The 27,107-nt window shown below is 43.0% G+C and overlaps 1 protein-coding gene across 1 annotated transcript; it reads right to left on the bottom strand.

Moving 5' to 3' along the window:
- Positions 1 to 3,492: 3,492 nt before the first annotated feature.
- LOC132210873 (uncharacterized) lies at positions 3,493 to 23,909 on the bottom strand. Its single transcript, XM_059653688.1, has 4 exons — positions 23,770 to 23,909; positions 20,117 to 20,279; positions 12,074 to 12,241; positions 3,493 to 7,046 (listed from the first exon to the last, which is right to left on the bottom strand). Exons 2-4 carry the CDS (start codon positions 20,264 to 20,266, stop codon positions 6,279 to 6,281), a joined length of 1,086 nt encoding a protein of 361 aa, XP_059509671.1. The 5' UTR covers positions 20,267 to 20,279; positions 23,770 to 23,909; the 3' UTR covers positions 3,493 to 6,278.
- Between the last annotated feature and the right edge of the window lie 3,198 nt (positions 23,910 to 27,107).

Here is a 27,107-nt window from a genome sequence, read left to right as displayed (position 1 = left end):
TGAGTCACGATTAGAGAAGCTAGTTGAGAACTTCTCTGGGAAAGGAAGTCAGTTTCAGAAGAAGCACTGCGCCATAGGAAAAAGAGACTTTGGGATTGTTATTAACTCTTCAGAATTTTGAAGCTTGTACTTGACATGGAAATAAAGAAACATTAATTTACGTTGAACATAATCCACTAGCCTTCATTGAAAAGTTTAAAATTGAAATGTCAGATTATTCAGATGGACTGTTCTGTTACAAGCATTTCATGTTAAATTGTTCATTTTAGTGGAAAAGATAATGTAATTGTGGATGTGTTGCCTTGAATGTTAAATATTAGAACTGGTTAAACATTTAGGGAATACAACGACTGTGTAAGTTGATATAAAAGTGGTGGAAAAATAAATGATGTAAGTCTTATTGCTGTCTATTACATATTCATAATTTAAAATGGATATTCATTTCTTTAAGGATGGAATCATGTAACCACCAAGTATTCTTTATTTGTGTCTTTAAAATATGTGTACTGCAAGGAGAAAATAAAAAAAAACAGGGATATAGCAGGATGTATAATTTCCCAGCAAGGAATGCAGTACATATTGCGAATGCTGTTTTTTTCTGGCTGTGAGTTCCTGCGATATTTAGATAGTCAGGAGCTGAGGAGTTGTTTTCAAATGAAGCTGATTGGTTCTCAACTAATTGAGCAGTTTGGACCGGTTCAGAACTGGGGATATGTTAATGAGACATAAAGTCACAGAGAGAGGGGGGGGGGGGGGGGCGTGGGGGGGAGTGGGAGTGGGAGTGGGAGTGGGAGTGGGAGTGGGAGTGGGAGTGGGAGTGGGAGTGGGAGTGGAAGTGGAAGTGGAAGTGGAAGTAGGAGAAAGAGTGAAAGAGAGAGAGGGAGAGGGACAGAGAGAGAGACTCACTCTGAAGGGATAACACAGTGTGGAGCTGGAGTAACACAGCAGGCTAGGCCGCATTGGAAGAGCAGGAAGTTTGACATTTTGGGTCACTACCCTTCTTCAGAAATAGGGAGGGGGAAGGAAGCTCAGAAATAGAGACAGGAGGGGTTGGGCAGGGGAAAGTAGGTGAGATGGTGAGCAGGTAGGCAGTGGTGGGGATTGGCCAGTGAGGTGGGAGGAGCAGATAGGTGGGGGAGAAGACAGACAGGTTGTGTCAGGTCAAGGAGATGGGGATGAGAGGGAGGGTCAGTCAATGGGTGAGGCTGGGGGTTGGGAAATTTTGAAACTGGTGAATTTCGCATTTAGGCCATCAGGCTGTCGGATCCTGAGGTGGAATATGAGTTGCTGCTCCTCCAGTTTGTGAGTGGCGTCATCGTGACACTGGAGGAGACCCAGGATGAACATTTCACCAGGGGAGTGGGAGGAGAAATTAAAATGGTTCACGACCAGAAGGTGTTATCTATTGTTGTGAACAGAGCAGAGATGCTCTACAAAACAATCTCCAGGCCTCCACTTGGTTTCATCCACGTAGAGGAGGCCAAATCCGGAGCACCAGATGCAGTAGATCAAGTTGACAGATGTGCAGGTGAACCTCAGTCTCGTGGAAGGTTTGTTTTGTGTCTTGAATGGAGGGGATGGGAGAGGTGTAGGGGGAGGTGTAGCACTTCCTGCAGTTGTAGTGCCGGGGGTGGTGAGATTAGTGGGGAGTGTGGAGCGTACTAGGGACTTGCGGAGAGACCTGTACCCACTAAAGTCAGACAGGTTTTGGGTTTGGATTGTTGGTGGCGTAAGTGGCAAACAGTGATACGTTGGATACGAAGGTTGGTGGGGTGATGTGTGAGGACTAGGGGAAGGGCAGAGGTGCGGGAAGTGCAAGAGATGCGGTTGAGGGTATTTTCAATCACCAGAGGGTGAAGTTGCAGTCCCTGAAGTAGGCGGACATCTGGGACGTTTGGGTGTGAAACACCCCATCGTGGGAGCAGACGCAGCAGAGGCGGAGGAATTGGGAGTAGGGGACTGCTTTCTTTCAGGAAGGTGGGTGAGAGAAGGTGTAGTCTAGGTAGCTGTGGGAGTCCATTGGCTTGAAAAAGATGTCTGTTTGGAGGCGGTCATCAGAGATGGAGACAGAGAGGTCCAGGAAGGAGAGGAAGGTATCAGAGATGGTCCAGGTGAATTTGAGGTTGGGAGGAAAGGTGTCAGTAATGTTGATGAACTGTTCAAGCTCCTCATGGGAGCATGAGGCAATGCTGATACAATCATCACTGGATGAGGAAGAGGTGGGGCTTAGTGCCGGTGTAGCAGCCGAACAGGGACTGTTCCACATATCCTACAAAAACGCAGGCATAGCTTGGGCTATGCAGGTGCCCATGGCCAACACCTAAGTCTGTAGGAAGTGGGAGGACTTAAAGGATGTGAAACCATTCATAACCTCATCACCTCAGGTGACTTTCCACCCTCAGCCTCCAACCTCATCATTCCCCAGCCTTGCACTGCCCATCTCCTTCCCAAAATCCACAAAGATGACTGTCCCAGCCGACATATTGTCTCTGCCTGCTCCTGCTGTACTGAAGTTATCTCCACTTACCTTGACTCTGTTTACTGCCCCCGGGTCCAAGAAACCCCCACCTACGTCTGGGACACCACCCATGCCCTCCACCTCCTCCAAGACTTCCAATTCCCTGGCCCCCAACAGCTCATCTTCACTGTGGACATCCAATCCCTTTACACTTGTATCTCCCTCACAGATGGCCTAAAAGCCCTCCACTTCTTCCTCTTCCGCAGGCCCAACCAGTCCCCCTCCACTGACACCATCATCCGCTGAACTAAATTCGTCCTAACCCTTAACAACTTCTCCTTTAACTCATCCCACTTCTTACAAGACTAACGCATCGTGAACCATTTTAACTCCCCCTCTATTCCCTGGGTGACATGTTCGTCCTGGGCCTCCTCCAGTATCATAATGATGCCTCCCACAAACTGGAGTAGCAGCACCTCATATTCCACCTGGGAGCCTAGAGCCTGATGGCCTAAATGTGGAATTCACCAGTTTCAAAATCTCCCCACCCCCAGCCTTATTCCATGACTAACCCTCCCTCTCATCGCCGTCTCCTTGACCTGACACAATCTGTCCATTTTCTCTCCCACCTATCGACTCCTCCCACTTCACTAACCAGTCCCCACCACTCCCTACCCACACTCACCTATCACCATCCCACCTACATTTCCCAGCCCCACTCCTCCTCTCTCTCATTTTTGCTGAGCTCCCTTCCCCCTCCCCATTTCTGAAGAAGGGTCCTGTCCCAAAATGTCAACTTTCCTGCCCAGCTGCATTCTTCCAACTCCACACTGCGTTGTCTCTGACTCCAGCATCTGCAGTTCTTGCTCTCCCTGAACATAATACATTATCTGATCTTTATCACACCATTGTTTGTGGGTGTTTATTATGTGTGAAAAGCATTTTGTCGTATCCTGAGTTCATGTGTCTTTATAAGTACAAGTCATCCTTTTTATTAATCAGATAAAAACACTGAACATTGGAATTTCCTCTGCATAATATTTATTTGCATTGACTTTGATAAAATTACAGTGCATTGAATTCAGAAAGCTTTGGTAGAAATCAGTTGATATCCTGTCTCCAACAGCATTCAATTTAGCTGATGTCTACAAACTGCTTGTGGTTTCAACACTCAGATAGTTATTTCCTTACTGTATTCCAACAAATCTGATGATGTCAACACGGGCAAAAAATATTTTTTATGCAAAACTGCCTTGCCCCGCAAATTCTCCAAAGTTTTTTGATAGTTGTTAAAAGCGAGCGATTAAGTCAAGCATTTGTGCAGAATGCAACACTTTTTTTGGAATATAACATTGAAATGATTTCAATGTGATAACATTGGGCAGGAAAATGTGAAAAAGATCTTATGCTGAAAAAGGTCTAAAACACATTATTATGAAGTTTACTGCAAAGCTTTTTTTTCTCCAGAATCCTGAGTGTGGAAACATGCCATTCAGCCCAACAAGTCCACAGCAACCCTCCAAAATGCATCCTATCCAGACCCACCTGCTACCCTATTCCTGCATTTCCGATGGCTAACCTCCACCTCCCTGATCACTATGGATAATTTAGCATGGCCAATCCATCTAACCTGTGCATCTTTGACCTGTCGGAAGAAACTGGAGCACCCACAGATATCCATGCAGACAAAGGGAGAACGTGCAAACTCGACACCGATGGTTGCCTGAGGCTGGAATCAGACTCAGGTCCCTGTCACTGAGGCAGCAGTGCTAACCACTAAGCTACCATGCCAGCCTATCTCATTGTAGTTTTTCGTTCTATGAGAGAGGTAAATGTGAGCAACGTTAATGTAAAAATACATTTTACATAAAAGAAAAAACAAGCTCCATCCAGTCATAGGAGCTCTGTAGTATTCCACGTGACAGTCTAGTCGGGGTATTTATTCTCAAGTTGTCATGCCAATGGTAAAAATGGACTGTCTACTTGCAATTTCCATCGTTTGATTTTAATAGCTAAGACCCTTTCATGGAGATAAATATTTTTTAAAAGCAATAGGCACTGACCTAAAATAGCTGTAGCAAATACCCGAACAAAATTGAGGAAAATTCAGGAAACCAATGTAAAGTATACAAAATGGTCAGAACTGAATTTACTATCTTACCAACTTTGAAACCAGTCACTGAGTCTTGTGCCAAGAAACTGACATCTCCTATTTCAATGTGTATGTGGATGGTAAGTGGAACATATTTGGAAATGAAACATTATTGAAATGAACTTGTTGGAAAACAACAAAACTAGCCATGAGAATACACAAATAAATGGTACTTCAGTAACAGTGGGGAAAGGAAGAAATATGGATCGGTAGCAAGATACAAATCAAATATTAGTGGTCTGAGGTTAAAATCTAACTCTTTTGAGTGCCTATTTGATATCATGTCTTATTTTTTTTCTCAGAGTCAATAAGGAGTAAAATTCCTCTTTCTTTTACTCATACTAATAACAGCTCTGATGAAGGGTCAGCGGACTCCAAATGTTAACTCTGCTTTCTCTCCACAGATGCAGCCAGTTCGTTTCTCCAGCAATTTTTGGTTTTGTTCCAAAATTATCAGGCTCCAGACAAACCTAATTAGTCTTTAAATGTAACTTCATTGATCATGAGCCCATTGTTTTCCATTAATGGAAACCTACTTGTTGGTTATCCTCAGCTTGAATTTGAAACAAATTGTCTTTCACAAGTCCCTCCTAATTAATGGAAGTAACAAGAAATAGAAACAGTTGTTGGATTAATCTTCCCCAATGTTTCAGCAGACTCTAAGACAAATAATAAGCTATGTATCTTATTTACTGGTGGAATAACTTGAAGAAGATAGCCAATGTACTTTCATGAGGTCAACTGGCAGTCTATAACTGTGATATTGTCAGACAATGTTATAACAGTGAATAGTTGAAACATAAGCCAAGCCTAAACTAAACATGTAGTTTGAAATCTGAACCTACGCATAGTTTTCTTTCTGGATGTGAGCTTATGTAAGCACAGTTTTACTCCTTTGCAATGTTAAAGAGCTCTGTAATTCAAACAGGAAGATGATTTCAGTATGTATTTGTCTTAGGTTCATTGGGAGATCATTCACACACATATTAAAAGTTTATTGCTGAGCCACTGTTCAGCATCTTAATTTCTTGTGATCAGAATAAGATGTGGAATTCTAGAAATATGGGTTAGAAGATCACCTGACAAATCAATACAAAATATTCTAAATGGAATATACCATCCCACTCTTTGTTTGCCAATGTTCTGGATGTATGTTAATGTTGAGGGCCAGCATGTTATGATATCATGGAAATGGGGGAAATAAGTTAGATTGGCCATTCAGCATTCTTATCAGCATTTGGGGAATATTTAATTCTGCAATGACCAGGTTCTGTACTACAATTAACTCTAAAACAGTTGACTAGATTACAGGAATGAGCCTATTTGTATTGTTTAATTGTTTAATTTTCAAATTTCTGCAGAAGTCATGCCACGTTAACTAATACTGCAATAAGCTTAATGATCATTCATTCCCATCTTGGCTTGGAGAAAGTCAGGTGTTTTAACCTTTAAAAGGGTTTGATATACTGCACTGGGATCACTTTCCAGATAAACGATTAAATGGGGGAAACACAAATTTGAAAACTAGTAATATGTTCCCTAGAATTCTCTGTCCAAAAATTGAATTCATTGTATATAGCGTAATACTTAACAGTGCAAATAAGCAGTGAATTATACTGTCTGTTCTAATGTGCTTTCAATGTTGGAATCTTTGCACAGGCGATCTCTTTATTGCTGATTATTGTAAAAGTAAATTTCAGGCTCAACAGGAAACCTTACTTGTTGAAGATTATGTTGAAGTCGTTTATATTTTCTACGTTTTAATTCGTCGTATCCAATTTGAAATGATTCATATTGCAGACTCGTGGCAAGTTGCTCATCAGAATACAGAAGCTGGCTTAGTGATTCACACTCTGCACAGTTTCCGTATTCCCAACAAGCAGCTTGATGAGCTCGTGGGTGTGGATGAAACTGAATGTTTGGGAACATTGTGGAGCATCTTTCACAAGCTGCCCTGGGAACTAAGCATCCAAAATCTCTAAGTTTTGTGACAATTAGAAGAACCCTGGGCAATGACCTATTCCGAAATCTAGCCAGAATACGATTAATTTGTTGGTTTCCCTCAGTGCTTTGTCCCAGAGTGTATATCTTAAATGCCATTGAGAGCACTTCAGGAGGAAATTCAAAAGCGTGTTTGTTATATTCATTGCCAACACATACTGCCCGGCTAATTGCATTGTGCCATGTGCGGTAACACAATGTATCAATCATTATTTCTCTTGGTATTCTTCCTTTACATGACACTGAAGCACCAAAATAATTGGGTGTTCTCATTTTGGCAACCTTATCATAAAAATAGCAGAAGTTGATAACCGTTGATACAAAAATATTTCCACATGGAGTGTTGTTAGCATTAGTAACATCCATTTCATTTATCTGCTGCAATAAACATCTCAAAACATTTTCTTCCCTTCTTTCTTGTACAACTTCAACAACCTGTAGAATAAATGTGGACAATACAAAAAGAAAGAATAACTTAACAACTTACATTCCTTTAACTCGTAGAGTCATAGAGTCACACAGAACGTAAACAGATCCTTCAGTCCAACTCATCCGTGCCCACCAAGTTTCCCAAATTAAACTAGTCCCATTTACCTGCATTTGGCCCATATCCCTCTAAACTTTTCCCCTTCATGTACCTGTCCATACATCTTCCAAATGTTGCCACTCAACCTGTACCACTTCCTCTATTCGTTTGACATATGTACCACTCTCTGTGTGGAAATCATTGCCCCTCAAGTCCCTGTTAAATCTTTCTCCACTTACCTTAAAATTATGCATTCTAATTCTGAACTCCCCTACCCTAGGGCAAAGCCATTTGCAATGCATCATATCTAGGCGCTGTTTATATAAATGCCAAACAACAGTGTACCCAGCACCGATCCCTGTGGAACACAGCTGGTTTACAAGCCTCTAGTCCAAAAAACAACTCTCCACCACTGCCCTTTGCCCACTACCAACAAGCCAATTTTGTATCCAATTGGCAAGCTTTCCCTGAATCCCATGTGATCAAACTTTAATAACTGGCCTACCGTGTGGAAACTTGCTAAAGGCCTTACTAAAGTTCATGTAGGCAGCATCTAATGCTCTGCCATCTTCTTGATCACATACTCCAAAACCACAGTCAAGTTTGTGAGACATGATTTCCTACAAACAAAACCATTCTGACTATTCCTAATCAGTCCTTGTGCACGTAAATCCTGTCTCTCAGAATCCCCTCCAACAATGTACCCACTACTGACATCAGACTCATGGGTCTATAATTCTCAGGCTTCTTTTTGCAGCCTCTCTTTAATAAAGGCATAACATTAGCCACCCACCTGATTTTTATGGGGTCCTATTCTTTGCCTCACTGCTCTTTTGCCCTCAGTGTTCTTGCAGAATCTTGTTTGATTATTCCAAATTGTTTCTGCTGAGGCTATCTCATATCCCCCTTCTGCCCACCTGACTCCCCCCTTAGGAATGTCCCTATTTCCCTAACACTCTTCAAGAGATTCACATGATCCCAGCTGTTGATACCTGATGGATATCTTCTTCTTATCCTTGACCAGTGCCTCAATATCTCCAAATCATCCATTATTCTCTGCTCCTACCAGCCTCAGTCTATCACAGTCAACTTTTGAAACTTCATGTCTCATGCTGTCAAAATTGGCCGACTCTAATTTAGTGCTTTAACTTTTTTACAAGACCTATCATTTTCCTTTGCTATTTTTTCACCTGCATTCATGGATATGCAGGCAATTATGGAAGACAGTTCCCACATGTCAAAGTCTGACAAAGACAGGAGCATTAGAAAATGGAGCGAGTGGGAGGTTAATCTCGCAAAAGAGAGTCGGGGTGATAAAATGTTATATGTGCTAAATCCAAGTACATGAACAGACCTAAATCAAGTTTCACTGCAGCAGGCTGGTGCTGTGACGAAGGATTCTCCATCTGGCGAGGCAGGGTGTAATTATAATATTTAAATGCAATCATCAAATTATGGCAATCATTTAATTTTAGCAACAATGAACCGGGTTTCCCAGAGCTCAGGAAACCTGGCAGTTAATGCAGAATTCAGCAAATGAGTGTTTTTCCAGCAATGGCCTGAGGACCAGAAAGAGTAAGTCCCCACAACTTAGCAAGGACATGATCTTTCATGCTTCAGAACCCATTGTGAATAGATCACCTTATCACACTCTTTCCTTTAATTATAAATTCTCTCTCAATCTCACCACTACCATATCTCTGTAATCTCTACCTTCCTGCTCACAGATTTTTAAATCCTTTCTCTCAGTACTCCAGACTGTTCCACAATTAATCCTTCAGTGACAAATGTAGGTTATTGTAAACAAATTCCCTGCTATTTAAAACCACTACATTTCCCCTGGTTATTTACCATTTGTGCCCTGGAAATCCTAGCCTTCCAACTTTCTCATAATGGTCAGAAATTCTGAGGGAGTTTGGCAGAGACTTCAAGCAGCAGCCTTGGGAGAGTTGAAGTGATTCCTCATTGTCTTTGTTCACTTCATAGAATCCCTTCAGAGCATCCCACCCAAACCTACTCCCCCTATAACCCAACTAATCTATGCATCTCTGAACATGGCGGGCAATTTAGCATGGCCAAATCACCGAGCCTGCACATCTTTGGGCTGTGGGGGGAACCTGGAGCACTTGAATGAAACTCCTTCAGTCACGGGAAGAATGTGCAAACTCCACACAGACAGTCGCCCAAGATGAGCCACTGTGGGGGCCACTTTCTCATTAATAGGAAGGCATTGTGTGTGTGTGTGTGTGTGTGTGTGTGTGTGTGTGTGTGTGTGTGTGTGTGTGTGTGTGTGTGTGTGTGTGTGTGTGTGTGTGATCTTGTGTGTGTGTGTGTGTGTGTGTGTGTGTGTGTGTGTGTGTGTGTGTGTGTGTGTGTGATCTTATGATGTGCAACTCCACTTTCTTAAGATAGCCCTTAATGTGGGTGTGAACAGATTTTGGCGAGGAGAAATCAATCGTTGAACCTATACAGCACTCCCCTACATGTGCAGCTTTAAATAAAGGGACATTTTAAGACTGGAAAAGGAGTGGGAGAGATACTACGGCATCTCCCACGTTGCAGATGATGCTTTCATGCAACAAAGGCAAGGTTCCCTCGAAGGTGGAAAATATGCTTCCAGCTATTTCTTGGTTGAAGGCTAGTCTGCTCTCTGCTAACTCGGAAACTAATCTTTTCTGGCTTTAAATAGATTTTTGGGGGTTTGATGAGCGGACCGGAGATGTATCCGTTGGGAGCGAAGAACCTTTGAAGGGAATCTCTACCAAGATCACAGGCCTTTTAACGTCCTTGTGAACATTCTTTTAGAACATAGAACATAGAACATAGAACAGTACAGCACAGAACAGGCCCTTCAGCCCACAATGTTGTGCCGACCATTGATCCTCATGTATGCACCCTCAAATTTCTGTGACCATATACATGTCCAGCAGTCTCTTAAATGACCCCAATGACCTTGCTTCCACAACTGCTGCTGGCAACGCATTCCATGCTCTCACAACTCTCTGCGTAAAGAACCTGCCTCTGACATCCCCTCTATACTTTCCACCAACCAGCTTAAAACTATGACCCCTCGTGGTAGCCATTTCTGCCCTGGGAAATAGTCTCTGGCTATCAACTCTATCTATGCCTCTCATTATCTTGTATACCTCAATTAGGTCCTCTCTCCTCCTCCTTTTCTCCAATGAAAAGAGGCCGAGCTCCGTCAGCCTCTCTTCATAAGATAAGCCCTCCAGTCCAGGCAGCATCCTGGTAAACCTCCTCTGAACCCTCTCCAAAGCATCCACATCTTTCCTATAATAGGCCGACCAGAACTGGACGCAGTATTCCAAGTGCAGTCTAACGAAAGTTTTATAGAGCTGCAACAAGATCTCACGACTCTTAAACTCAATCCCCCTGTTAATGAAAGCCAAAACACTATATGCTTTCTTAACAACCCTGTCCACTTGGGTGGCCATTTTAAGGGATCTATGCATCTGCACACCAAGATTCCTCTGTTCCTCCACGCTGCCAAGAATCCTATCCTTAATCCTGTACTCAGCTTTCAAATTCGACCTTCCAAAATGCATCACCTCGCATTTATCCAGGTTGAACTCCATCTGCCACCTCTCAGCCCATCTCTGCATCCTGTCAATGTCCCGCTGCAGCCTACAACAGCCCTCTACACTGTCAACGACACCTCCGACCTTTGTGTCGTCTGCAAACTTGCTGACCCATCCTTCAATCCCCTCATCCAAGTCATTAATAAAAATTACAAACAGTAGAGGCCCAAGGACAGAGCCCTGTGGAACCCCACTCACCACTTTCTCAGGTGATTTCAAAACCGGGGAGCTGCTTTTCTGGCAAAGGCCTAAGATTTTCTGAAGTTGGTTCTGAGCCCCATGCACTGAAACTTGAACCTCACACACTGCAGTAAGCCTTAGTTCAGTCAGTCAATGATCGTTACCCTGGCCTCAACCCAGAAGGTGGATTCGCTTTGGTGAATACTAATCACACTTGAAGGCTTACACAAATGGTTGGTGAAATGGCACGAAAGTGAAGTCATACTGTGTCTCTGTGCTGTTATACAGTCGGGAAACAGACCCTTTGGTTTAACGTGTCTGTGCCAAGAGGATATCCTAAACATGAACAAGTCCCATTTGCCAACATTTGGCCAATAACCCTCTAAATCTATCCTATTTATATTCCCATCTAGGCACCTTTTAAATGTTGTAATTATACCCATCTCCACCACTTCTAGCAGCTTGTTTCAAACACGCACCACCTTCTTTGTGAAAGAGTTGCCCCTCAGGTCCCTTCTAAATCTTTCCCCTCTCACCTTAAACCTATGCCCTCTAGTTTTGGGCACCACACCTTAGGAAAAAGACCTTGGCTCTTCACCCTTATCCATGCTCCTCATGATTTTATAAACCACTATAATGTCACCCTTTCATCTTCTAACATTCCAGGGGAAAAAAAGCCCCAGCCTATTCAGTCCATTCCCATAGCTGAAACCCTCTAATCCCGGCAGCTTCCTCGTAAATCGTTTCTGAACCCTTTCAAGTTTAACAACATCTTTCTAGAAATAGAACTAGAACTAAATGTGGCCTCACTAAGTGTCCTGTGTAGCCACGACATGACATCCCAACTCATCTATTCAAGGCACTGACTAATGAAGGCAAGCATGCAACATGCCTTCTTCACCACCCTGTCTACCAATGACTTCACTTTCAAGGAAATACGCACCTGTGCCCCGACATATCTCTGTTCAGTAATGCTTCCCAGGGCCCTACCATTAACTGTAAAAGTCTTGCCCTGATTTACCTTATCAATATGCAACACCTCACATTTCTCTAAATTAAACTCCATCTGCCACTCCTCGGTTCATCCCAATGTACTCTGAAATAGCCTTCTTCACTGTTCACTATGCCACCAATGTTGGTATCATCTCCAGACTTACCGCATCAAGTAGTACCGTGAAAGGAGGACGTGTTGGAAGGTGGGTTCTGCACTTCTCAAAGACACCTGGATACTTCTTAGAGAACACTCCCTGACTTTCCTGCAAAATTTCTTCTGGTTCAATCTTAGGATGATGAATCTGGCCATAAAATAATATTATATGCAATATCTGTGAAATTAAAAAACAAATGTTTTATATATAACTTTTCTGTCAAAAATAAAGATGCAAACATAGAATCTAAGAATCGTAACAGCACAGAAAGGGGTGATTCAGCCCATCATCTCTGTACTGGCTCTCCAAATGAGCACCATGAATTAAAGCCATTTTCCCGCTTTCTCCCCTTAATTCTGCAAAATGATCTGGATTTTCTGATGGCCAGATAGTTATTTCTGCAACATAGATGAGATCTACTCATCAGGTTATGAAGTTAAATCATTTCTACATTTGTGCCAGCAGGATGAGAAACAAGTTCAAGGAAACAGAAACATTTGTACTAAAATAAAAATGTAATGAACATGGAATAATGGGACCATGGTTTAACCATGTATCTCTTGATAGTTTAAAATAGTAAAGGAACCAGCCCACAGAATGAACAGACCTGGCAAGGCAGATGAAGCAGTAATAAAACGAATGAGAGAAGATAGGAGCAAATTACTTTGTTATTATTATTTGACGTAAGCTTTCTACTTTAGTATTGAGTGGGTGTTCAGATAAGTGGGGTATGGATGCTAGGGCAGTTGCTTGCTCCTCCTGCAGAATGTGGCAGTTGGGAGATGTGGCACACGTCTCCGCTGGCTACATCTGCGGGAAGTGCACCCAGCTACAGCTCCTTGAAAACCGTGTTAGGGAAATGGAGCTGGAGCTGGATGAGCTACGGATCATTCGGGAGGCAGAGGGGGTAATTGAGAGGAGTTATCGGGAGTTGGTCACTCCTAAGGCTCAGGACGAGGATAGATGGGTTACAGTTAGGGGGAGGAAAGGGGACCGACAGACAGTGCAGAGATCCCCTGTGGGCATTCCCCTCAGCAATAAGTATACCGTTTTGGATACTGCTGGGGGGGATGACCTACCAGAGGAAAGCCATAGTAGTCAGTTCTCTGGCACTGAGCCTGACACTGTGGCAAAGAAGGGAAGGGGGCAGAATAGAAAAGTACTCGTGGTAGGGGACTCGATAGTTAGGGGAATCGACAGGAGATTTTGTGGGCAAGATCGGGATTCCCGGAAGGTATGTTGCCTCCCTGGTGCCAGGGTCCGGGACGTCTCCGATCGGGTGTATAAAGTTCTAAAAGGGGAGGGCGAACAGCCAGAAATCGTGTTACATATTGGCACAAATGATATAGCCAGAAATAGGTTTGAGGATATAAAAAGTGATTTCAGGGAGTTCGGATGGAAGCTGCAGAGCAGGACGAACAGAGTAGTGTTCTCTGGTTTACTACCGGTGCCACGAGATAGTGAGGTGAGGAACAGGGAGCGGGCGCAGCTGAACACGTGGCTACGCAGCTGGTGTAGGAGGGAGGGCTTCAGATATATTGATAATTGGGATGCCTTCTGGGGAAGGTGGGACCTGTACAAGAAGGACGGGTTGCATCTGAACTGGAAGGGGACCAATGTCCTGGGTGGAAGGTTTGCTCGAGTAGTTCGAGAGGGTTTAAACTAGTATGGCAGGGGGGTGGGAACCTGAGCTGTATACCAGAGGTGAGCGTTGATGCAGGTGAGGCAATAGCAAGAGGTAGACCAGCTAGTGGGAAGGATTTTCCTGGGAAGGAACCAAGGGATCGGTTAAAGTGTGTTTGCTTTAATGCAAGGAGTATCAGGAATAAAAGTGATGAACTTAGAGCATGGATCAGTACCCGGTGCTATGATGTTGTGGCCATAACAGAGACATGGGTTTCTCATGGGCAGGAATGGTTGCTGGATGTTCCAGGGTTTAGAACATTTAAAAAGAATAGGGAGGGGGGAAAAAGAGGAGGGGGTGTAGCACTACTAATCAGAGAGGGTATCACAGCTACAGAAGCTTCCATTGTCGAGGAAGATCTGCCTACCGAGTCAGTATGGGTGGAAATTAGGAACAGCAAGGGAGTAGTCACCTCGTTAGGGGTTTACTACAGGCCCCCCAATAGCAGCAGGGAGATTGAAGAAAGCATAGGTCGACAGATTTTGGAAAAGTGTGCACGCAGTAGGGTTGTTGTAATGGGTGACTTTAACTTTCCTAATATTGATTGGAACCTCCTTCGAGCAGAAGATTTGAATGGAGCTGTTTTTGTAAGGTGTGTTCAGGAGGGTTTCCTAACGCAGTACGTTGACAGGCCGACGAGGGGAGAGGCCATTCTAGACTTGGTGCTCGGAAACGAGCCGGAGCAGGTATCAGATCTTGTGGTGGGAGAGCATTTTGGTGATAGTGACCATAACTGCCTCACATTCTACATAGCTATGGAGAAGGAGAGGATTAGGCAAAATGGGAGGATATTTAATTGGGGAAAAGGAAACTATGATGCGATTAGACATGAGTTAGGAAGCATGGACTGGGAGCAGTTGTTCCATCGTAAGGGAACTATCGACATGTGGAGACGGTTTAAGGAACAGTTGTTGGGAGTGATGAGTAAATATGTCCCTCTGAGACAGGCAAGAAGGGGTAAGATTAGGGAACCTTGGATGACGAGAGCGGTGGAGCTTCTAGTGAAAAGGAAGAAGGTAGCTTACATAAGGTGGAGGAAGCTAGGGTCAAGTTCAGCTAGAGAGGATTACATGCAGGCAAGGAAGGAGCTCAAAAATGGTCTGAGGAGAGCCAGGAGGGGGCACGAGAAAGGCTTGGCAGAAGGAATCCGGGAAAACACAAAGGCATTTTACACTTACGTGAGGAATAAGAGAATGGTCAAAGAAAGAGTAGGGCCGATCAGGGATAGCATAGGGAACTTGTGTGTGGAGCCTGAGGAGGTAGGGGAAGCCCTAAATGAGTTTTTTGCTTCTGTCTTTACGAAAGAAACGAACTTTGTAGTGAATGAAACCTTTGAAGAGCAGGTGTGCATGCTGGAATAGATAGAGATAGACAAAGCTGATGTGCTGAAAATTTTGTCAAACATTAAGATTGACAAGTCGCCAGGCCCGGATCAGATTTGTCCTCGGCTGCTTTGGGAAGCGAGAAATGCAATTGCTTCGCCACTTGCGAAGATCTTTGCATCCTCGCTCTCCACTGGAGTCGTACCTGAGGACTGGAGAGAGGCAAATGTAATTCCTCTCTTCAAGAAAGGAAATAGGGAAATCCCCGGCAATTATAGACCGGTAAGTCTCACGTCTGTCGTCTGCAAGGTGTTAGAAAGGATTCTGAGGGATAAGATTTATGACCATCTGGAAGAGCATGGCTTGATCAAATACAGTCAACACGGCTTTGTGAGGGGTAGGTCATGCCTTACAAACCTTATCGAGTTTTTTGAGGATGTGACTAGAAAAGTTGATGAGGGTCGAGCTGTGGATGTGGTGTATATGGACTTCAGTAAGGCATTTGATAAGGTTCCCCATGGTAGGCTCATTCAGAAGGTCAGGAGGAATGGGATACAGGGGAACTTAGCTGCTTGGATACAGAATTGGCTGGCCAACAGAAGACAGCGAGTGGTTGTAGAAGGAAAATATTCTGCCTGGAAGTCAGTGGTGAGTGGAGTTCCACAGGGCTCTGTCCTAGGGCCTCTACTGTTTGTAATTTTTATTAATGACTTGGACGAGGGAATTGAAGGATGGGTCAGCAAGTTTGCAGACGACACAAAGGTCGGAGGTGTCGTTGACAGTGTAGAGGGCTGTTGTAGGCTGCAGCGGGACATTGACAGGATGCAGAGATGGGCTGAGAGGTGGCAGATGGAGTTCAACCTGGATAAATGCGAGGTGATGCATTTTGGAAGGTCGAATTTGAAAGCTGAGTACAGGATTAAGGATAGGATTCTTGGCAGCGTGGAGGAACAGAGGGATCTTGGTGTGCAGATACATAGATCCCTTAAAATGGCCACCCAAGTGGACAGGGTTGTTAAGAAAGCATATGGTGTTTTGGCTTTCATTAACAGGGGCATTGAGTTTAAGAGTCGTGAGATCTTGTTGCAGCTCTATAAAACTTTGGTTAGACCGCACTTGGAATACTGCGTCCAGTTCTGGGCGCCCTATTATAGGAAAGATGTGGATGCTTTGGAGAGGGTTCAGAGGAGGTTTACCAGGATGCTGCCTGGACTGGAGGGCTTATCTTATGAAGAGAGGTTGACTGAGCTTGGTCTCTTTTCATTGGAGAAAAGGAGGAGGAGAGGGGACCTAATTGAGGTATACAAGATAATGAGAGGCATAGATAGAGTTGATAGCCAGAGACTATTTCCCAGGGCAGAAATGGCTAGCACGAGGGGTCATAGTTTTAAGCTGGTTGGTGGAAAGTATAGAGGGGATGTCAGAGGCAGGTTCTTTACGCAGAGAGTTGTGAGAGCATGGAATGCGTTGCCAGCAGCAGTTGTGGAAGCAAGGTCATTGGGGTCATTTAAGAGACTGCTGGACATGTATATGGTCACAGAAATTTGAGGGTGCATACATGAGGATCAATGGTCGGCACAACATTGTGGGCTGAAGGGCCTATTCTGTGCTGTACTGTTCTATGTTCTATGTTCTATGTTCTATGTACTGCAGATGCTGGAATCTGTGTTGAAAACAACCAATGCTGGAGATCACAGCAGGTCAGACATCACCACTGAGAGAGAGCAAGCGAACATTTTGAATCTCGATGACTCTTCATCAGAGCTGAAGTGAAGTGCGGAGGAGGTAGCTTTTATGGTATAGTTTGGGGTGGGTGTGGCCGGGGTGGGGTGTAAATTTCTGGTGGAGAACTTTCAACATTTTTTCTCCACCAGCATCCTAACTCCACCGCCGCCACACCGCCCCATCTATAGCATAAGTGCTGTCCCTTCTACACTTCACTTCATCTCTGATGCAGAGTCATCTAGACTCGCAACATTAGCTTGCTCCCTCTCTGTGGATGCTGTGAGACTTGCAGTGGTCTCTAACATCTGTTGTTTTCAGAGTGAGAGAAGATATTGCTTTCTTAGATGGGGGTGACTAAGCCCATCGTCTCTGTACCAGCTCTCCAGCAGGTCAGGTCAGTGTGGAGTATTCTTTCTGGAGATGCACAACTGTCTTCTCCTGCAAGCTTGATCGGTGTTTCACACCATTAGATCAGACTCGAGCTCTGCAGCCCCACCATTTCCTGTCAAGAATGGTGTTGAAGAACTTATGAATTGACAGGACAAGGCCTTGCAAGCCTCCTCTTCGCCCAGCTGGCTGTGAGCCACCGAAAAGATGAGCTGAAATAGTTGCAAGCGTCTTCAGCCAAAAGTGCTCAATGGATAATCTCACTTCTGTACTCAAGATGCCTGCTATCATAGAAATCAATGTTCAGCAATTAGTTCACTCAACGTAATATAAAGAAGGTGTGGCATTGCAAACATCTGAAAACATCTTGGCTGTAGACTTTAATACGTAATGCACCACAGCTTAGTTGCTTTCCCACTTAAGCTGTTTCATTATTTATCCTTTTACTAATATTATAACAACAGATCAGAAGTTGTCAATTATCTCATCACTGTTTATGGGATTTTGCCTGCGCACATTTCATTGCCATAATTGCCCATGATGCCCCCATACTGCACTTTGAAAGTACTTATTCCGCTGAGACCCTTTGATATACCTGAGGTTATCAAATGTACTTTCAAATGCAAGGCCCTTTCCTTTCAAGGACAATGGAACCGACCTAAAAATATAGAAGATTGTCTCCTTATGACTCTAGCTACAAAAATCTGGATAAATCTCACAAGCCAACGAAAGGCTTATCACGCACCTCACAGTTATCATGAAAAAATATGAAGGAAGTTTTTAAGGGTATTATCTGGATACATCTACCTCTATAAGAACCTACCTAGTTCCTGGTTGAATTATTGATTTAACTTAATATCTCTGATCTTACTCTGAATTCATAATCTTATTAATTCCCTTACCACTATAATAGCCTGTTTAAAATTCTTAATTTGGCATCTCCTAGTACGACATGTAAACAGATAGAAAAGGAAGACACTCACTGATGTATCATTTAGCCTTCTTCCCACTTTGATTTTCTTCAGTTAACTCCTACCTGTCACATTGTGACTCTCTCTCTCACTAACACTTTTATTCCCATTGTATACTCATCCTGTTGGATAAGGCTGAAGATAACAGGAACTGATAAGAGGTCTCACAATGGGCTACTTTGTGAATGGATCTGATAAGAGTTAAAACTGCAGGAAACCAGGAACTGCTGTCTTTGCCAGCTAAGATATACATTTGGACAAAGCCTTCAGGAATGCCCACATGCATGGACAAGTCCAAAGATGGCGGGATTTGAGCAAACATCTTCAGGATTGGTCACGTGCGTGCATAATTCCAAACAAGGCACATTCTTGGCACAGAGATTGGTATATGAATAGCCTGAAGAAATCCCTTTGTTCAACAATACTTTGAAGATTAACGTTGTGGAAAAATGTACCCTCGGTCAGGAGGCGTGGTGAAGATGTTGAGCAAAGTTTTCAGCCTTGCCAGCTGTGAGTTCTATAAGACAATAACATTTGGGTTCAGTTACAGAAATCAGGGTGGTGAAAGACAGTGATTGAGGTATCCCTAATAGTTACTAGTGTGTGTAATTCATTTAAATACTTAATAAATGAATTGTGGTTTTATTGAGCTCTAAGTGTCTTTGCAATATCTTTGTCTGTGTATGCATTGTTGTTTCTTAGAGACGGACTCTCTCCAGTGCTCCCTTAATTTCCCACTGAACTCTTATCCCTCCCACTGACCTCACAGTGACTCGCTCAATCTCTCTGTCACTTCTTTTATTCCCCTTGTTGTCTCACCTCCCCTGCTAGGGTGACAGTGCATGACCAGGTACAGATCAAGTGGAAGATAAGGAAGATGTTGCTGACTGGAGGGTGAAGCACAATTGTCCCTGACTGAACACCCTGATGATCCAACTCTTTGGTGCTTGCATTCATAAAAAATGACACCTCTGACAATTTGTTATATTTGATGTTTTAGAACATAGAACATAGAACACAGAAAAGTGCAGCACAGTACAGGCCCTTCGGCCCACGATGTTGTGCCGTGGAATAATTCTAATCCAAAAATAAAATAACCTAAACTACATTCCCCTCAATTCACTGCTGTCCATGTGCATGTCCAGCAGTCACTTAAATGTCACTAATGACTCCGCTTCCACGACTACCACTGGTAAACTATTCCATGCGCTCACAACTCTCTGGGTGATGAACCTCCCTCTGACGTCTCCCCTATACCTTCCTCCTAACACCTTAAAACTATGACCCCTTGTGGCAGTCAATCCTGCCCTGGGGAAAAGTCTCTGGCTATCGACTCTATCCATGCCTCTCATTACCTTGTACACCTCGATCAGGTCACCTCTCTTCCTCCTTCTCTCCAGAAGTCCAAACTCAGTCAACCTCTCCTTGTAAGACAAGCCCTCCAGTCCAGGCAGCATCCTGGTAAACCTCCTTTGCACCCTCTCCAAAGCCTCCACATCTTTCCTATAATAGGGCAACCAGAACTGGACACAATATTCCCAGTGTGGTCTCACCAGGTTTTTGTAGAGCTGCAGCATAACCTCGCGGCTCTTAAACTCGATCCCCCTGTAAATAAAAGCCAAAACACCATATGCTTTCTTAACAACCTTATCCACCTGGGTGGCAACTTTGAGGGAGCTATGTACTTGAACACCAAGATCCCACTGTTCCTCCACACTGCCTAGAATCCTGCCTTTAATCCTATAAACGGTTTTAAATGGTGTAAAATTGCGTGGGAATCCCTCCATGGCTGTTACTGCCACAAAGCTGGGTGGATGATGGCAGTCACTCCAGCTGTATATGAATCAAAAACTTGCAAAATTAGTAAATGGCAGTTGTAAATTAAACAGTATGTTAGAGGGGAAACTTTACCATGCACTTTCCACATTTGATGATTCCTTAATGTATAAGTTAAAAAGAATACCTCTTTGAAGTAGGCTTTTGCTCTTTCTTGCTGGAGCTTTCCCTCTTTCACAGCATTTACAAGGAATGTTCGAACCTTGTCCAAAAACTGATGTCCACTCTTGATAAAGACTTGAACCTGCAGTAATTCATATCTCAAAATATTCTGCATTCTCCTTTCAGCTCTGGAAGTAAATGAAATAATTGACTGAAATTGGAATGGACCTATTTGTACCAATTTATAGGGCTATATTTTCTACATATTTTGCTATCTCTCCTCATTCAGTGTTGGTGTACAAAGGATGGGCTAATGCATTCAACCACTGCAATACTGTTTCAAACATGTTACACCAAATCCATCCACCTTAAAATCTGCCTTTCTGTAAAATAACCCACTCAGGACTCACCCAGCATATGTAATTGAGGCATGACGGATGTGGCCAAGGTCTTTATTGAATTATCATGATTACTTCCCAAATCTGATCTCTGAAAGCACTATTTATAGCTGCACTAAATCAGCATTATCCCTGAGGTCTCCATTGTAGTCATGGCATCTGAATCTCTGCAATGACCTTGCCCAACCCTAATGCTTGAAATGAAGAGATAGATAGTTGAAATCCACAGTGATGAATTACAAAAGAGGTTTGTTCTCACCAAAATAGTTGACCACTTCACAAAAAAAATTGTTGCCTTGAATTCTCATGGCCAATTTAGACAGGCAACATCTCAACATTGTACAAATAAAATCAATGTTGCTCTCTTGATATCACTCTTCTCCATGGAACGTGTGAAACAAAGGGCCTGGCCGTATCTCCAGACCAGCATGAATCCTAGAAATATATGTGCCACTGAAAGGCTTCCACAAAAAAATTCTTCATATTATATACAGGGATTCCATAAAAATTTCCTTAATTACATTCCCAAGGAAGATTTTCACTGATGGACACTCAAATATGGCCTCATGCCTCCTCTCCAGTGGTAAGACCAGACATAGACTGGGTGACGAGTTGCAGAACGTCTCTGTTCTGTCAACAAGAATGGCCTGAACTTCTGATTGTTTGCTATTTCAATATACCGTTTTGTTCTTATGTTCATTTTTCTGCCCTCGGCCTGCAGCAGTGTCCCAGCAAACCCAACAAAAACTGAAAGATTAACACTTTATTTTCCAGCTCTCAGAATTCGATATTGGATTCAACAACTTCAGACCATGAACTCTGTCCTCCACATTGATTACAAAGCCAGTGCCTTGTTTGTGAGGGTTTGCACTGAGCAGATCTGACCAATTTTCTGATACTGACACTTACCATTAATACTTCCTTATCATCTCTATCTCTCTTCTACTCCCATTAGGAACCACATTGCCTTGTGCTCAGGTCAACTTTACCATATATTGTACGGGACCCTCTATCTCTTCTTCAACACATGGTAAACCTTTTCTTTGCTAGCTCTGTCTGTTCTAAAAATGAGGAACATCACACTCAAAACATTAACACTGCTTCTTTCTCCACAGATGCTGCCAATCCTGGTCAATTTCTCCTGCAGTACCTGCTTTTAATTCAGATTGCCAGCATCCACAGTATTTTGATTTTACTAGAAAAGGACACACTAGCCTTAGAGAAAGTGCAACGTGTTCACTGGATTGATTTTCAGGATGAGGGATTGTCCTACATTGGGAGATTTTTTTGTACTAGGCCAATGTTCCTCAGAATTTAGAAATATAAGAGGTGCTCTCACTGAGATATTTATCATTCCTAAAAGGATTAACAGGATAGATTGTGCAAGGGTGATCTCCTGGATAGAAAGTCCAGCACTAGGTGGCATATATAAGAGAATAAGGGGTCAGCTAGTTAAGAATGAGACCAGAAGAGATATCTTCATTCGGAGGATTGTGAATCTTTGGATTTGGAGAGGACTTAGGAATTTCAGCAAGGAGAAGCACCAGAGGCAATATAGACAAGAGATAAGTGGCTAATCCCAAAAGTGAAAAGGCTATTAATGTGGAATCAATGTGACAGATTTAACAAAATAGATTTAAATTCTCAGTGAAAAGTACGGATAGAAATTGGTATTTCAGCATTCAGTCAGCTTGGAATAAGTTTAAACTTTTTGCCAGGACATGAAAATGTGGATTTTATGTACTGAATTGATAGTCTGACCAACTGAAGTTCAGGTTTTCATGCCTCATTTGCAACAATGTTAGCAGATCACAGAACACCCTAGTATCAACCCTTCCCCCAATCAGGAAGAAGCAGCTTGTACTGAGTTCAATGGGTAAAGCAGATAATTAGCTGATGCTGCTGAAAATGAGAAAAGGGATCAAACATATTATTGACTTCCTCCTTGCTAGAATTGCTTAAAGTCATATCTGATTGCTCAAAGCAAATTTTTGGTATAGAAGGGGAAGCTCAATTTGATAAAAACTGAATAAATTAAAGAAAGATGCTAGAAAACATTTTCTTAACTGACCAGAGAAATGAAAATTTTCAGTACAATGTTCGACATAAAATCACATAAAGATGGTCCGTTTCCAATGAATCCAATAAAATACGAAAGATTCAATTTATAGAAAATTATGCATCTTATTTTGTTTTCAAGCAAAAATGTAAAATGTCGAATGTTGTTGTTTGCTGCATCAGCTTTTCACTGCTGTACGTTTTTTTTTAACATTTAAACAATCATTATCCTGACATCATGCCTGGCCCATACAATATGGGGGTGGAATCCACCACATACATTAATCATTGACAATGATCTAATCCATAAAACTGTCAGTAATCTAACTCACAAAGTGTGACAGCACCATATTCAACAACTCTCTGTACCACAGATAGCTAGAAAACACAGGCTTCCCCTAACAGTGAAGTAAAATCGTAACTCAAATATATAATGGTTTCTATGTATGAGTAAATTCTCGACAATAACCAATCACATGAAACAATGAAGTTACCTTACCTGCTAGCTGCCTGAATCCAAAAGAATTAAATGTTGATCTGTACATTTCAAAATTATAAAATATCTAATTCTGTTCAACATGAAGACAAATCCAATTCGTGCTGCACCCCAAGGAAGTACAAGAAAGGTACCAGTATCTCACTCCCTCACTCAAATTCCTTCACATTGAACACTTATAAAATTAAACATAAAATTATGTTGAAATTTTTCGAACAACATTTTCTTGATGGTACTTACAATCAGCCTTGTTGTTGTAACTGAACACCTTTCTATGTACACATGATCAGAGTCTGAATGCAGCCCAATATTTTAGTGAGGACCCTGCAGGATTCTGTGTGAACAATAGTGAACCAGATAGCAGGGTGTAGGCTCCTGTCAGACTATGCTGAATGGAACTGGAGGGGGGTGGGGGGGTGGTGTGCGCCTGGTCAAACTGGAGGATGAGAATCCTCGCCTAATTCTGCCTCGATGTCAGTGCCCCAGAATTAGCCCCAGTGGAGCAGAGGTCGCTTGCAATGTGGTGTCTGGGTGGAATTATCCTGACCCAATAGTGAGTAAACAAACTTACTGTTGATTACCTTCTAACTCCAATTGTGTATTTGATTGGTCAAAGCAAGATTTTAGAAAGCGGCAAAAAAAACACAATTTAAAATAACTCGAATTCAGACTTGCTGACATGAGACAGAAATTTCACAGCAAACAGATAATTACCAAGCGACTGACATGAAGCGAGTTTCAGCCAACTTGCTGGCAAAGTTCAGATCTGCCTTTGATGAGGATCGAGTGGGTGGCTTCACCGTCAGTCTCTGCTGAAGCCTAACGCCCGTTCTTCTGCAGGGAGTGACTATTTTCCACCTGATGCTGTAAGAGTATCAGCATAAATCAAGAGTCCCATGCCCCAATATATTAGGTAGCGCTGAGTTTAGCGGATATGAACGAAATCAATATTTGATGCAAGAGCTGATTGTGGACTTCCTCATCCCTCAAGCGAGATCTTTAACTGGTCAAAGCAGGGATTGCGTGGGTCCTTCTCAAATCAAACGTTGTGTCTGGTGAGATTCATGGTGCCCAGTCCGCCAAGGCTTGGAGTAAATTTCCCCATGCAATCCTCCTCTCTTCACCTTATTAGTTACACAACAGGCTCTGAGGCAATTTCCCCTGGGAAGCAGAGAGGCAGAAGGGCTGGCTACTGCTGATGTACTGTGTGTCAAAACTCTGGCACAACACTGTGGCAGAATCCCCAGTGCAGTAGAAAACTGCAGGAGAGCTGGGAAATTTGGAATATTGACAGAGTGGTGACAAAGTACATTGGGAGGGAGAACTAAGGAAAAACTCAGTTTCATTTTCTGTAAAGAACCAGAGAATAACTAAGAAAAAGATATGGTCCATTAGTGGCCATACAGTGGACCTGGAAGATGGAGTTTCAGTCCTCAAAGAGAACTCTACATCCATCTTCAAAATGTATACAAGTCAGGCTGGAGGACTGTTAAATATTAGATGCAGTTAATGTATAAAAAGGGGAAGTACTAAGAAGCTTAACGGCTTTAAAAGTAGATACATCTGCAGGCCTGAGTTAATATGTATGGCAGGGTGTTGAAGAAGGGGAGATATCAGGGGCACTGGCAGTAATTTTCAAATCCTATTTAGTGACAGAGGTGGTGCCAGAGAACCGGAGGGCTTCTAATGCTGTCCTTACATTTAAAGAGATGGAGGAAAGGATAGACCCTGAAATTACAGGGCAATCAGTCTAACCCCAGTGATGAGGATTTTATTAGAATAAATTCTAAAGGACAGAATATATCTATCCTTGGAAATTCTCAAATTAATCAGGGATAACGGGCATGGATTTGTTTAGAGATGGTTGTATTGGACAAATTTAATTGTTTGAGAAGCTGACCGGGGCAATGCATTTAAATGGTCTACATGGACTTTCAGGAGGCTTTTCATAAGATGGGTCATAGCAGACTGGTCAAGCAAGTAAGAGCCCATGAAATCTAAAGAAGTGGCAATGTTGGATCCAAATTAGCTGAGAGGCAGGAAGCAGATGGTGATAAGAGAGGGATGTCTCTGTGACTGCAAGGTTGTTTTGAGTGGGGTCCTGCAGGACTCAGTGCTGGGGACTTTCCTGTTTGTGGTGCACTTTAATGATTTGGACTTAAATGCACAGGGTTATGTTCAAGAAGTTTGCGGATAACAGCAAAATTGGTAGTGCGATAAATAGCGAAGAGGATACCTGTAAACTGCAGGAGGATATTAAACATCTGGTCAGGGGGCATAGATCTGTGGTAGTTGGGAATTCAATCCAAAAACTTGCGAGGTAATGCATTTGGGAAGGGCTAGCAGGAAAAGGGTTTGCTCTGTTAACAGACCTTCTTGGAAAGTGCTGAAGATCAGAGGGACAATGGGCTATATATCCACCAATTTTTAAAGGTGGAGGGACAGGTAGGTAAGCAGTTAAGGAGGCATAAAGGATCCTTGAATTAGCTAACCGAGGCATAGAAGCAGGGAGGTTATGCTGCAATAAAAATGTTATTTAGACCAGAACTGGAGCACAACATGCAGTCTTGATTTTCACGTTATAGGAACAATATGATTGCACGAGGTAGCGTGCAAAGGAAATTTACGAGAAAATAGTCTGAACTGAAGGTGTGAGGCAAGATTGGAGAAGCTGGGTATTATTTTCCTTGGAGCAGTGAAGGTTGACAGGAAACCTGATAGTGATGTATAAGATTATGAAAAGCATAGTTTTGGTGTTTAGGAAGGCACTTTTCCACTAGTACAGGGGTCAATAACCAGAGGGGAATGATTTAAGATAGAAGAGTTGAGAAATGTTTTCACCCAGATGGAGCTAGGTGTCTGAAAATGACTGCATGAAAGGTTAATCATGTCAGAAATTCTCCTACATTTAAGCACCATTGCAATATTAACTTGCATTGCTCCAAGACTATGTACGAAAGCTTGAAAATGGGATTATTGTAAGATTAGGGTGAGGAATCTTCATTGTCTTAATGGGCTGAATGGCTTCCTTCTATGTGTAAATGCCTATAAGTCTATATTGAAATTCCAACTGCACAACCCTTCTGACTGTGCAAGCCAGGAACCCAACCTCACATTGTAGTGCTTGACCACTAAAACCAAGCTTATGGCCTGAATGAAAGGAAATCTTGCTCCCTGCTTTCTGACCAGGGACCTGGAAGAGTTGGTGGATGGAGTGGTGGAGTGGACAGCACTCATTTGACCATCTAATCACCATAGGAGACACAGCCACAGGAGATCCAGAAACAGTCAGCATGTACACACATTACAGCCCGGGTCAGTGCTGTGCCTCAGATGAAAAGAGGTCCCCAGCACTGTAGAAAGAAGGTCAATGATATTCTGTGGTCTGTACGAGTAAGTGCCACCATCATCTCTCTGCTACCCCCCACGGGCAGGGCCACCACTCACTCACACTGTCACTGCATGTGCATTTCATCCCCTGCATGGGCTAGAAACCTCAACAGAAGTTAGTTCTCTGAAATGTAAGAGTTATGACAGCTTCCAGGGCATTGTCACAAGCCTCCAGAACTTGGCCTACTGCTGGAGTGGAAGCCCTTTCTGTGAACCAACTCTGCAGTTTGGTAATATGACTTTCTCAAAGCAATCGGGGTGCAGCTAATTGAACTCTCCACCATGGGGAAGCCTGGTGATGATGGAGGGACCCATTGCCCAAGCTGCTTGACCTTCCTCATCCTGTGATAGGATATGAACAGCTGGACAGAGGAGAAAATGGCATCAGTCACAACCTGGATACCTTCATGGATTGAGGACTGGGAGAAGTGGCACAGGAGCCCAGACTGAAATGAGCCACTGACATTAAAAACACAGGGCAGTTGTGACATTGACAGCCATTGGCTGGGGACAGTGAATCTAAACTCAAGACCTGCTCCAGTTGGTGTTGATGGTTGAGAATATCCTTAAGTACACCATTCTTATGGCAGCTGAGGACAATGATATCAAGAAAGGTATTTGGGGAAGTGGAATCACTATATAGCTGTGATACAGAAACTTTCAAGAAATTGAGA

Source organism: Stegostoma tigrinum, chromosome 22 (genome assembly GCF_030684315.1).
Source record: "Stegostoma tigrinum isolate sSteTig4 chromosome 22, sSteTig4.hap1, whole genome shotgun sequence".
Lineage (NCBI taxonomy): Eukaryota > Metazoa > Chordata > Chondrichthyes > Orectolobiformes > Stegostomatidae > Stegostoma > Stegostoma tigrinum.
This window is presented reverse-complemented; position numbering and strand designations above follow the sequence as displayed.